Source organism: Lycium barbarum, chromosome 2, assembly GCF_019175385.1.
Source record: "Lycium barbarum isolate Lr01 chromosome 2, ASM1917538v2, whole genome shotgun sequence".
Taxonomy (NCBI): Eukaryota; Viridiplantae; Streptophyta; class Magnoliopsida; order Solanales; family Solanaceae; genus Lycium; species Lycium barbarum.
The window spans coordinates 88282892-88297619 of NC_083338.1; the positions used below are offsets into that span (position 1 = coordinate 88282892).

The following is a 14728-nucleotide window of genomic DNA, read 5'->3' on the forward strand; positions in this document are numbered from 1 at the left end:
CATGTTGTTTAAAGTATTGGAAGGCTAAGACACTTGAATTGTAGCAAGACATAGAAAATGGACCATTACTGAGTGAATAGTGCCATTGTTGGGTGATAGCTAGGCTGGATCATGAGTGTTGGTGTGCTATGATTATGAATGCATTGTAAATGATGTTTAGGTCTTGAAATGAGTATTATATACAAGGAAATGCGGTAACGAGCTATAACCATAAATGTGAAGAAATTGGAGAGAAATGGTGGATTCTGCTTAAAGTATATGAATGATGATTGTTGTGTGCAATATTATGAGTGTTGTTGTAAATGTTTGGGAGTTGAAATAGAACATGGGGAAAGTAGTATAAACAAAAGAAGTGCTGCCCGATTTTCCCTAGAAATAATAGCGCGTTCTTATAATCGATTAACTAACGTTAGTGCGAATTCTCTCTTGAAGGTTGGAGCGTGATATCGAAGGAGAACGAACAAGCGATAGCTTAGTTAGACATCAAAGGTATGTTAAGGCTAGTACCCTTCTTTCTAAAGGCATGATCCTTTCGTTATAAACCTTTGTGTCGTACTCATAATATCATTGGTTCCGCAAATGCTAGAAGTCCACGAATTTCGTGATTCTTATAATGTTATTGAGCTTCTAAAGGCATGATTCCAATGCTATGGCTTCATAAATGTTTCCATATCTTCCTCGTTTTCAAAAGTTAAATGTTTACGACTCCAAGGCATAATTACTTTCCTAATAATTCATAGTTGTTTTCCCAAAATGCCCTATTTTCCAAACCAGAGAATTATGATTCTGTAAGCTCTTATGACAACAATAATGGACATATTTTTATCATGATGACAATGATGCCAAAGATGAGAATATTTTTCTATGATGACTACGATGAGAACGATTTCCTGTTTAAAGGTTCCAAGTTATGATTTCAATGACGATATAAGAATGTTGAGCTATTTCTTGATTTCTCAATTTTATTCACGGATGATGACTATTTTTAAAGATTCCAGAGTATATGAATTGACGCCTTATGAGATTTATGATCTTATTCTATGTTCTCCTAATGCTATTCTGCACTGATAGTCTCACCTTATAATAGTTGTTCCTTCAAGGTGAGACAAAGCCATGATGGTTATTCCATAATACAATCGGAGGTTACCGACCTTACGTCACTCCGATAAAGTGCATTTTTTATTGGGCTCTGATGCACACTACGTATATTATATGTGTATATGATATGTATATGTATATGTATATAGGGGACATGGGGAAAAGGTGAGGCGCTATAGACGCATAGCCACCTGATCAGCTGGTATCTTATGACATCATCCCGGACGGGGGATGCCCGGACGCGGGATATATGGATAATGGATCGGGCCATTCGTTCCGCGGCAATATTGTCACGACCCAGCTAGGGGCCGCGACGGGTACCCGGGGCTAACCACCGAGCACTGCTCGTTCTATTACTCACCTTACTCGATTAATGCCCTTTTATCACATTTATATTCAAAACATAGGAAAATCATAGTTTATATGAAAACATAAATACTTTTATATCCATGTAGAGATCTTTAGTATAGCAAAATAATAGTGCACATATACATAAAAAAAATGTGAGACCATCCTACCCATACTGCGCATCTACGAGCCTCTACTGACACACTATACAAATAGACGGAACAAGACTCCGTCGTGCCCAAAAAAATATATATATGTGTACAAAAAAAAGTAATCATAAGCACCTCCAAACAATGGGGTGCTTTCGATCAGCTAACAACTCCTAAGGATCTGGATCGAGCTCGCCTCCCGGTCTACCTGTGGGCATGAGCACAGCGTCCAAAGAAAAGTACGTCAGTACGAATATTGTACTGAGTATAAGAGGCATAAACAATGAAGAAGAACAACAATAATATAAGGAGAACATCAATACGAACATCTGAGTCTGAACAATAATCGTAGGAGAAGTGATACATGATGTCTTACTCATACTCATCGTGATATCATAAATGCATGACATGCAAGTTATCCGTCCTTACCGGAACGGTGTGATAATCAATAATATAAGCCCGCGTCCAGGCCTCCCGCGTCTGGGGTACCTTCTCATGCCGCCCACTAGTGGTGTCTGCCCACGCCCGAAGGTCATGGTGTATCCGTATAGCTGCCCGCCGTAGCGGTGACTGCCCGGCCAACTAGGCGCGGTGTGATACAATCATGACATGCTCATTATAAAATACTTATAATAATATGCTTATCAAAATATGCTTATCTTAACATGATACATGCATAAGGATCAAGATCATCTATACTCTAACGAGGTGACGTAAGGTCGTGATCCCCCGATTTCATTATGGAGCAATTATCGACATTCTGCCTCACCTTGAAGGAATTAGTACATAAGGTGAGTGTGAGCAATAAAGGACATCATTGTCAATATGGCATCATCATAGCATATTTCTTATCTTATATAGACATGTAGGAATATAGGCTTTTAGCTTCTCGGGATACATGAACTCATGAAGAGGAAAAGAACTCATACTATAGGATTCATGCCATTGGAAAGAAAGGACTAGCCTCACATACCTGGTCGTTTAGCTACGCTATCGTTCACTTGTCTTCCTTCGATGTCACGTCGTTACCTTCACGAGAGAATCGTATTAACATTAGTTACCCGATTATAAGAACGCATCGTTATCTCTAGAGAAAATTAGACGGCATATCCTTTGTTTCTACTACCTCTTTCCCCGTTCTATTTCAACCCCTAAACATTTACAACAACACCCATAATATTGCAAGCAACAATCATCATTTATATACCTTAAGCAAAATCCACCATTTTCCTCCAATTTCTCCACAGTTAATGATTTTAGCCCGTTATCGCATTTCTTTGTGTTTGACACTTATATCATGACCTATACACCATTTATAATGTATTCATAATCATAACATGTCAACTTCCATGATTCCATCCAACTATCATTCCATAGTGACACTATTCACTCAGTAAGGGTCCATTTTCTATGTCTTACTACAATTCAAGTGTCTTAGTCTTCTAATGCTTTAAACAACATGCCAAATTCATAAAACTTACCTTGGATAGTGGTGGAACAAGCTTAGAGTGAAATTCTTCCTTTTGCACCAAAACCCTACTTCACCTCTTTTGGAATTTCTTGAAGAAGATGACCTCCAACTAGGTTTCATACACTTTGTTGCTTGGATTTGGTGTTGATGATCTTAGTTTCCCCTTTGATTCTCTTGAATTCCTATGGATGAAGTGTTGAGAGAGTTCTAGAGTGTTCTTGAATGGTATAGATGAGTAATGAAATAAAATGAGGCTTGGGTCCCTTTTTAATAACTCAAAGTTTGATTTTTAATGAATTGCAGTCGGGGTGAACAGTGGTCGTAAATCACAGTTTACGGACCGTAAATCAGTTTACGGACCGTATAGTGTGGTCGTATTTAAGCATGTTCAAAACAGAAAGGTTGGATGATGATATGGTAGTTTACGATCGAGGTTTACGGTCCGTAAACCAGTTTACAGGTCGTATACCAAGTCGTTTTTAACCATTTTCACACTCAACAGAAAGTTGAGATTTTTAAAGGCTGGAGGACGATGGTGATTTACGGTCTGTAAATCACTTTACGGGCCGTAAATCACTTTACGACCACTGGGCTGAATGAAATTCTACAACTTTCTCATTTTCCAAAAATTCATGAATCATCGCCCCTTACAAGGGCGGAGCTACAGCCATGTAAGGGTGTTCACGTGAACACCCTTCGCCGGAAAATTACACGGTGTATATAGGTCAAATTCTACTAAATATTGGTATATATAAGAAATTGCACACCCTTGATGCAAACACAACCTTTAGTCCAACGGTGGAGGGTGTGCAAAGATGCTTTGCGTCTCATGTCACGAGATCGAACCTGCGCTCACTACATCGTGAGCATTTTTTATTGTTGTTTTGCTTGTTTAAAATTAATTGACAAGTGGAATAGAAAGGTCCGTTAATTCTCAATGATTATCTATCTCCCTATTCTCTCTTTCATCCTTTTTTATTTTTTCTCTCCTTAGTCAAATTGACTCTCTCTCATTTTCTTATCCCCCTTAATTTTACTTTATTTACCTTTTTAGTCGACCTTTATCTCTATTTACTCATTGTGTGTGTATGTGTGTATATGTATATATATGAAAGTCATTATAGAAGTATTAATCGTCTTGTCTTTGTTTGGAGCTTAATCTTTTTTGGAAGTTTTCAGTAACTTTACGTCCTCTTCTATATAATTTTGTGTGTAATATATTTGAGTTTTTGTTTCAAGTTTATGTACCTTTGATTTCTCCTCTAAATATATTAAATACTGTGGCCGGCTCAATTAAAAAATTAAACGGTTAAAACTAACATAGTAGCTTTATTTAATTAAATCTTCAACACCTTCACTGTCTCCTTTGATTACTCTTTTGTTAACTTCTATATGTTATTTTGATTTGTACATATTATTTTTTATGGATTTTGACTTAGTCGATTTTCTTTAGTTGACTTTTTATATTAGTTATGATTTATACAATTGGTAGTTCTATTACATGTTTTCTTTATGATTTAGTTCAACAATATATAATTTTGTTTAAAAATTTAGGTGCATCCACTCACAAGATTTTTTTTTCTCGCACCCACGATTTACTTCTTTGAAGTTTGCACACCCTTGCCGAAAAATTTGGCTCCGCCACTGGCCCATTACTTAGTAAAACATCACATACTCATACCCTTCGTTGGTCTATTCCTTGTACATGTACGGGGACTTTTCCGAGGTGTAACAAATATATTTATATATGATGATATATGGATCGGGCTGCACGTTCCGCAACAATATATGATATGATGATGGGTACGAAGTAAGCCAGCATGTGCCATTTCTTTTATAAGTGACAGTCATATACAATTGCTCCTTATTGATGCTTCCTTTATCTCATTGACGTATTTTCATGGTTACGCCTTACATACTCAGTACAATATTCGTACTGACGTCCGTTTTCTTGGACGCTGTGTTCATGCCTGTTACATCCCGTATTTTTGAACGTCGGATTAATTGTAAGTTGAGGTGGGGCCCACACGTCAAGATTTTTTTTTTGGGACATGTGACAAATTATATGAATCACATATGTGAAGTTAAACACAACTCAAGAAGGACCCTTGGGCCAAATCAAAGTGGAAGTCCTCCAAACGAATATTTTTAAGAAAACGTTTTCGGGTGACCTGACTTTGGGGGGCAAAAACGGTATTATAAGTTTCGAATTTGGAAACTACCAAGGAATAGAAGTTGTAGATAATTGAATTAGCTTTCCATCCATAGGTCGTGGGTTCCAAGGTGACGTCGATACAAGGAGATATGAACGTTTTAAGGTCGAAAGATCAGTGGGCTAGGCCCAACTCGGGACCAACCGAGTTGGCCCAAAAAAAATGAAAAGAAAAATTTGGGCCCAACTCAAAGGGGTGGCCGGCCAACAATGGCCCAAACCCATGGTCCTAATTAAATTTTCCATGTGCTAATAATATATAGTAGTCATTATCCTATAGAGGGTTCAAGAAAACAACATAAGGAGAAGACAAGAACAACAACTCAAGCCAATTTCGGGTTTGGCCATAGAAAAATCAACCCCCAAAATATTGCCTCTAAAATTATTTTCTTGTTGAATTCCTACTAATTCAAGGTCCCTCTACAACTTGGTGTAGTTGTTTTGGAAGAAGGAGCACTTGGTTCCTCAATTTGATCATATATTCAAGTGAAGAAGATTAGGAAAAAGGGTAAGAATTCATCCCTTTTATTTGTGTTATAAAGTCTTGTTTGTGTTGTAGTATGTGGGAATGAGTTGATTGTATGGAAAAATGGAAGATTTCAAAGTGGGTATGAAATATAGTGTATGTAGCCGTGTGTGTATATTGTTGTATATATGATATGAGTTGAATTTTATGTTGTATTCTAGTTGTGGTTATGATGGAAATTATATTGGGAATGAAAGTTGAATGAATTTTGGTTGAAGTTGGAATGTAGAAGATTATGTCACCTTAGAATAATTTTGTGATATTATGGAAATGAAGTTGTTAAGATGTAAATTATGATTATGGTTGATGAAATTGGAAGATGGAAATATGTTATGAATATGTAGGTTGAAGATTTGAAGTTTTGGGTGAATTATGTTTTGGTGGAAAGTTTGTATATTTTGTATATCTTGTGAATATTTCGTAGAAATGATATGAAATATTTCCAAATTATATTGTGATGATCTAGATTAATGATGAATGTGAAACCATTGAGATTAGTTTGGAAATTGAAGTTGAAATGAAGGTTATGACATTATGTTGAAAAGATAGCTAGTTAAGTTATATTGTGGTTATAGTGATTGTTGTTGTTGTTGATGTTGTTGTTGGGTTGTTGTTGATTGTTTTGGCCGAGTTAAATTCTCGGGGATGCTATGTGTATAGGGGAGATGCTGCCCAAATTTTTGTAGAAAAGTGTTGACTTGAGATTTAAGCCTAAAGCCTTATGGTTAACATTTGGTAAATGTGACCATTTGCAGATTTTGGACGAAACGGGAAGTGAACTTGGAAAGGCGTAAAGTGCGTAAAAGGTATGTAAAGCTATCCCGATTCTTCTCTTGGCATGTCCTAGGGGTACTAGGATTGGATTTGAACTTCGGAAGACATTCTGCCCATTGGAATCCGCAATTGAAAATGCTCCTTTTTCGTTCAATAGAATTGAACCCTCGAAGCAGGCTTTACTGAAAAATTATGCAAACTTATCCAAACTGCCTAGAAAGTTATGGAATACCCCTAAGACCTCTGTAGGTGACCCCATAAGCTTAATATACGTAATTTGAGCCCGCCGCCTTGTTTGTCCCGAGGCAGGCCCACTATTTCCGATTTTACCCTTATGGTCCTTTGTAACTTGATTTCAAGCAATTTTTAAGGAAACGTCTTAACTACTTTTCCGACTACTAATGATACTTATTCTGGATACTATATCGAGTCTCTGTAAAGGTACGATATTTTGTATTACGTTTAGCCCCACTATTCCCGCTTTGCCCTCTTATTGTACTATTGCCTTATTTTCGAATAATATAAAATAAAATGTTTTAACTATCCTTTCAACTACTAAGGAAAATCGTTTGCTGACTCCCTCGAGTTTGGTAAGCTATTTTGGAATATGAAAAAGATTTCAGGAGGATTATTCTTCCGTAACTCATTATGACATATGACATACACTTGCTATGATTCCGTCCGACTTCATCGATTTGATTTGTCATTCGATATGCCTCATTGAGTCTCTGGAAATCTATGATATTTTTATTGCATTTAGTTTCTCACTACTCCATTCGTGGATGCCTCAATGTTTCCCACACTGAGCCCGGGCCAGGATATGTTGTCAAGCGTATTCCACTGCCTTGTTCGCCGTGCCTCGATGTGAGGGGGCAGGTATATATGTACATGGGTTTTGGAGTATGCTGTGCCATGTACACACATTCTGATATGCTATGATCTGATATGGCCATCTGATATGATATGTTATGTTATGGGGTTATCCCCTACTCTGTTCCGTATGTATGGTGGCACCAGCGTCGGGGGGTGGCCACGTTCTGTTTGTCGAGCCCTTGACAGGGGCCGGATATGATATGCTGTATGTTTCTGAACACACTCCTCATGTTTTGAAAATATGCATTTGATACTTCAGATGTCACACTCACTTCTCTATAAGTCCTGTTTCGGTTATGATCTTGTTCCGTATTGGGACCAGGTACGACATATGTTTTCAACAAATACTATTTATGCTTTATGATCAATATTTTGCTAATCTGGATATTCTGTCCATTTTCTGTACCTTCTGTTCTTATTATGACTTTGTTTACTACGTTCTGTGCTTTACATACTCAGTACATATTTCGTACTGACCCCCTTTCTTCGGGGGCTGCGTTTTCATGCCGCGCAGGTACAGAAGACAGATTTGCTGACCGCCTGCCTAGGACATCTATTCTGCTATATTGGGAGCGCTCTTTTGTTCTGAGCCTGTATATTGGTACAGTGTGCCGCTATTATATATATGTATGCTATTCTGGGGTATGACGGGGCCCTGTCCCGTCTTATGATTATGTTATGATCTGTAGAGGTCTGTAGACATACTTGTGTGGGTTCTGTATATGTTCGGGTATGATACGATCTGTGACAGCCTCATCGGCCTCCATGTACTGTGTCGGTTCTTTTATGCTAATTACTAACGTCAAGTGACCTTTATATTTGAAATATTCTGTCATTTTGCTAATTTGGGTTATCGGGTACGTCTGGGTGTCCAGCACGGACACTAGTCGCGGCCTACGGAGTTGGGTCGTGACAATGCCCACTGGTAGACAGGGAGACGGTGCAGACTTATAGGAGCTATCAGCAGATTTTCAGGAGCACTCTATTATTCCGGAGGTGCTAATCGGGTTTATACTTTTGTGTATATATATGTATATGTATTTTGGGCATGACGGGGTCTTGTCCCGTCATTATGTCTAGCACTCCAGTAGAGGCTCGTAGATGCGCAGTGTGGGTTATATGGTTTCGCAAGGTTATTATTGTATATATATATATGTGTGTGTGTGTGTGTGTGTGTGTGTGTGTGTACATTACCATTTTGATAACCGAGAGGCTTATGTATATAAAATTACTTATGTTTTCAAATGGAAAATGATTTTCTTACGATCTGAGCATAAATTTGATAAAAGAGCATTAAATGAGTAGGATAAGTCATAGAACGAGCGGTGCTCGGTGGTTAGCCCCGGGTACCCGTCGCGACCCCTAGTTGGGTCGTGACACCCGCGACGCGGGCTTGCCACCTGATTGAGAAGTTCCTGCAGCTTGATTCTTCCGTTATGGGCACGCGACGCGGGTATGGCACCTGAGAGCCACCTCGTGTTACATCCGCGACGTGGGTGTGGCACATTTGTGCTTGATCCTTCCAGAAATTCACCTAAGTGTCGCAATCTTCTCTCGTTCACTCGTGTACACAAGATCACCTCCAGAATCAACCAAAACTGCTCAGTTCCTTTCAAATGGTTTGAGCTTGGAAGCAACCTGCTATCTATCGATAGGCGAGAACAGACTGCTATTGACTGCTTCGCCTATCTATTCTATTATGGCCGGAGTACCGTGAGGGAAAGGTGAAAAGAACGTTTCCCATCATTTGTCTTCATCGTACCTAGACACATGAAATATAGCGACATAAGCTCAAATACGACGATTTCATCATATATTAGGCAATAAAAGTCTTAGGCATGTGATGTAAAATTACATGAAACATGATATTTGTGCCAAATATCATCCCCCTCCCCGCGACCCCAACAACCCACCACCCCCTCTACAAAAAAATTAAAAAGAAGTTCTGAAAAGTTTTTTTTTTTTTTGGTTTCTACGCCCCCCACCGCGACGCCCACCACTTCCCTCCATTTTTTCCCGAAATTTTGACTTCATATATTTTATTTTACTTTCACAAAAAATATCTAAAAAATGAAAAAATTGTGTGGTTAAATCTGGTGTGTGGTGGTGGCGTGAGTGGTGGTGAGGGAGTAGTGGGTGGTGGGGGTGGGGATGGGTGTGATGTGGGGTGGTGGGGCTGGTAGGGCTTAAGTGGCTATTTTCTGAAAAATATTTTTTACTAACCAATCGAACATGAGAAATTCAGTTATTTTTCACTGCCCAACAAAAAATGAGAAAATAAGTAAAAATTTACTTATTTTTAATTAACATATTTTCAGGAAAATATTTTCAGTCGTAAACATTTTCCTCCGAACACACCCTTAATGATTATCGGATATAAATAACATATTTAAAAATAGGTTTAAAAATAACATCAATAAGAAATACTATGAATCAGAGCGCCGCTCAGGAAAAAGAAGACGACAAAATTATGTGAGCGTTAGACGACAAGTTAGGATAAGAAGTGTAGAAAAGTATGATAGCGTAGGCGTTCGACACGTCAGAAGCAAACGTGGGGAGCTTTTGCTTCCTCACCGCACACCGCTACATGTAGAAATGGCGTTTTCGTTCTTTTTGCATGTCCTAATGCCACTACTTCCTGCCACCTCTCATCTTCAAAATTAGTACTATCAATGACCGAACAAGGATTTTTATCTAGGTGATTGAAAAATTTTAAAACATAAATACACAAATAAATCAGGATGTTTAATATTTACTATATATATATAATAAAATAATTTTAATTTTGAAAATATACTATAAATTTTTATCGAGGGGTTCGAATAAACTCCCTGAAGCTAACGTGGCTCCGCCCCTGTACTACTATTAAATTTTCCTTGCAAAATTAATTAACTTAAAAGAAGTGATAAGCTCGAAATACACTAGACATAGTTTATATGGTATTTTTACTTCTCAAATGTCGAAATGCATAGCTCATATTCCTTGATCCCAATTTATGTGATATTTTTAATTTTTTGAGAGTTAGTTTAATTAAATTTTAAAGTTAAATTCGATTAGATTAATTTAATGTTTTAAAATTAAAATTTATGTATTTGAAAACTATATAAGAAGTACTATAAGTTGCCAGTTTTTTCATATCAATTTGGTGAAAAAATATAACCTAAAGTATTAATTAAACTTTTTACAATTTGAATATCGAAAAGCAAAAAATATCACATAAATTGAGACAAAGAGACTAGTATTTAAATCACTTTAATGGAGTAATTTTTACCTGTATTATCCGTCTACTTATTTCCTGATATGAGCTAGCTGTTACGCCAATATAGTGTCTTTTCATGTGTTTTTGTCATTCAAGCCAATCAAACATTTTACGCACAAATTAAAGTCAAGAAAATTGTCCCAAATCAAAGGTCTTTATCTTATTTTTTCTTCTAGTTTCTTTAAAAAAAATCTCTCCAAAGTTTTTTAGTTTCAATTTAGAACATGGTGTTAGGATAATTTTCTAATTTATTTGTATTCTATCATAATTATGCAATCAAAAAGGTTATTTTAATGAAAAAAACCTTTTGTGGAAAAAATCTCTTCCATATTTAAATAATCTTTTTCTGAGGAAAAGTTTCGAATTTATATAAATTAAAGATCCGTTGCTCTCACACACAGAAAAACACAATAGCTTTCCCAATATCGTTATTAAAATTTTTTTGTTTAGGGAGATAACATACTCTCAATAATTTTATATTTTTATATTAATTTTTCATATGCAGATCAAATCATATAAAAATATTAACTTCTTTTAATATATTTTCTTTTATTGTATGATTTATTATCGTTAAAGTTTGGTAACTATTAGCTTCCGCGTGACGTTTTATTTATTTGAACCCCAACATTTGACACATTACGTAATTGAGCTCGTAAGATTAAAAGGCATTTTAGTACATCCTCATTTTACAAATCACAGGATTGAAACGGATAGAGTATATAAAAGCTACAATTACTACTGCATATGATATATACTAAGCGAAAAGAAAAGAACCGAAGGAGAGAAAGAGAGATAATATGGAGGCGGAGACAAGTGCAGCCCCTGCTCTGGCAAGTGCAGCTCCTGCGACGGAGGAGACTAAGAAGAAGATGATAATGGTGGCTATGGATGAGAGTGAAGAGAGTTTCTATGCTCTAAATTGGGCATTGGATCACTTGCTCACCGATCCTTCTTCTTCTACCATCATCACTTTGATTAATGTCCAACCTTTTTTTGCCCCCATGGTTTATCCTGCTGGACCTGGTATAGTATTTATTTTCTCTATGCATCTCCCAAAATGCTTAGTTATATTGAAAACTTGAAATTATTTCTTATTCACACTCAAAGGCGGACTCAGGATTTAAGCGCAACGGGGGCACCATTATCTTTAGTAATTCAATTATTAGCGATAAAGTTAGGTGTACGACTTTTAAAAAAACTGACTGATTACAATAGCAAATTATATGTAATAGCGGAATCACACCCCATACATCAATAACCAAAAACTAAAAATACATAATAGAGGAATCACACCTCTTATGTTATTATAAGTTATAATTATATTGTTTCATAAATTTTATTAGAAAGAATACTTACCAATTAGCGAAAAGATAACCTTGAGATAAAGAGATGTTTAGTTCAATAAAATTGAAAATAATCCGATCTTGCCTTGTGAGTTGTGGCATGCAAATATTGGATGCGACTATGGGTGACGTTCTGGAAAATTTGATAATGGAAGAATGGAAGAAGGGTTTGAGAATGGGGAGAGCCAAAGGAGTTTCTTTTTGCTTATGTTACGCTGGGAAAAAAATTAAAAATTCTGTACTAATTTGTAAAGTGATGCAAGTTTGTATAGTGGACTCCATAAGTTAAAAAAACAGTATGAGCTGAGAATTGAACTCAGATCATGACTACCAAAGCATTAACTCAGGGGCACGCTACCAACTGCACTACTTTAGCAATTACATTGGAGAGGTCCTTTTAAAATTTATCATACTTATTCAAGGTATATGAATATATATATATATATATATAGGATTTTTTTCAAAGTTACAAATTAGTGCAGAATTTTTAATTTTTTTTTATACAAAAGTTTTTCCAAAGTTACGGGGCACGTGTCCCCCGTCCTTCAAGGTGGGTCTGCCCCTGTTCACACTTTAATTTAGTGTATTAAGGGAAATTTTGTCTTTAACTATGTTTCTCCATGTATTAATAGCTCTTTTCTTATGGTAAATTGTGGCAGCTGTTTCACTTTATACTGTATGATCCATTGCATTCATTTAACGGTTATTAATTCGTTTATATTTATAGTTGTGTTTGCAGCGCCTACTGTGGTTGAAGCCGTGAAAAAAGCACAACACGAGAATGCAACTAGAATACTCTCTCGGGCAATCCATATCTGCAAACAAAAAATGGTACCTTTAATAGTTTCCTTTGTCATTATCAATTTTGTTACTAAATTTCTCCTTGGTTACTTATGTATAAAAAATAAACGAAATAGTAAAAAACCAATGATTTTGTAGAATCCATCTAAGAAGGATGCGCATAGTCTTTGATACTAAGATTAATGTTTTGGGGATGGGCCTAACTCACACTTTTCGGGATCCTTAGCTGTGCAGTATAAGGAAAATAACTTATCATATAAAAAAAAAAATCATACGCCATCTTGTTTTTGGTATGGAACTCTTCAATATTCTTACACTGGATTACAAATAATACGACATTTAGCTTTCATTGTAAGACTCTATACTTGTACTAGCCTAACTTATACAAGAATATATATATATATATATATATATATATGTATACCCTGTTTTTGGTCTATCTTTTGGGTGTATTCCCAATTGCCAAAACCCCGATTTAAGGTCAAACTTGAAAAAGTATTTAGCTTTGGCTAAGTGTGAAAAAAGGGTGAGTTTATTTGGGATAGGGAATTTATCCTCTTGGAGGAAATAGTTAAGAGGTTGATAGTTTATGACTAATCTGAGTTTACCTCTTGTTTGTTCTGCCCGTTTATTTGACATAGAACGCCTCGCATGCCCATTGTGAATTAGAGTGCTCGATAAGTCCAAACTCCAAGAGCTCTTCGCATTCTTTTTTCGCCAGCTGAAGATGATCTGGATTCATGCCGGAGTGACTTGCCTTCGTTGGATTAATGCTTTCATTCTTCTTGAAGGGGAGTTTAATGAAAAACTCCTCATTTAGCCATAGAGGCTTTTTGCATTTTCCCATAAACTCCTTGTGAGAATCCGCACATGAATGCTCCACCAACTGCTTTTCTATCTCCTTGATCCGTTCAGCATCAGTTATTCGGAATAATCGTAAAACATCTGTATATGGCTTGAATTGTTTCTTGAACGTTATTCCATAGGCTTTGATCATGAGCTGATCTTTAAGTTGGCTGAAGATGTCAAATCCGACAATGAGATCTTTCCTGGTACATCTGATCCAATCAGCTTTGTTCGAAACTTCAACCCTGGGAAGAATTCAATTGTGATTGGATGCTTTGTGATGACTGCGGTGGTTAGGACTCTAGTCCCAGCAGTGTTGAAATCTTTGAAATGTGGAATCCATTGATCCTCAGGAAGGACGGCTGGGTTCATCAATGAACATGCCGCTCCAGTGTCCATGAAGGCAATAACCTGGATTGGTTTATCCCATTTGGATGGATAAACTTTAAGCTGGACCTGCGAGATCACCATGATGCTGTTGATATCTTCTTGAGCCTTTCCCTATGGTTCTGAAATCTGGTAATATTCATCGCCATTTTCTTCGTACACATCTATGGAAAAGAGGGTCTTCTCTGTGGGTTTGTCCTCTAATGAGAGTACAAATTCAAGATCGCTATCTTCATCTAGATGGATACCAGTGTAGTCCTCTATTTCAGTAAGAAGCTTGATCGATCTTCTGGATTGGGGATAATTTTTTGCATAATGCCCAATCTTGTTGCAGATGAAGCATCTATCATTTTTCCGCCTAACTCAAAGAACATTTTAGCCATCTTCTGAAAATGGATATCGATGGCATCTCTGTAAAATGCTACGCATTTCATTTCAAAGAACTGTCTCCTTAGTTTTTCTTGCCTTTGGCCGGTATCTCCACAAAATACCTCTTGGAGTATTTTGATGTTGTAAGCAAAGTCTTGGGATGTGAGAAACATATTTTTGTCTTGTGTCCCAAGTGAATTCCACCAGTCTCGGAGAATTCCGGAGAACCTTGATGTGAATTCTGACAGGATCATATACTTTTCCCGTTCGAC

The 14728-nt window shown here is 36.8% G+C and overlaps 1 protein-coding gene across 1 annotated transcript; it reads left to right on the forward strand.

The window, feature by feature from the left end:
* The first annotated feature begins 11448 nt into the window (after positions 1–11448).
* Positions 11449–13051, forward strand: LOC132620830 (uncharacterized). The gene is made up of 2 exons (XM_060335187.1): positions 11449–11733; positions 12781–13051. Exons 1-2 carry the CDS (start codon positions 11508–11510, stop codon positions 12990–12992), a joined length of 438 nt encoding a protein of 145 aa, XP_060191170.1. The 5' UTR covers positions 11449–11507; the 3' UTR covers positions 12993–13051.
* The last annotated feature ends 1677 nt before the right edge of the window (positions 13052–14728 follow it).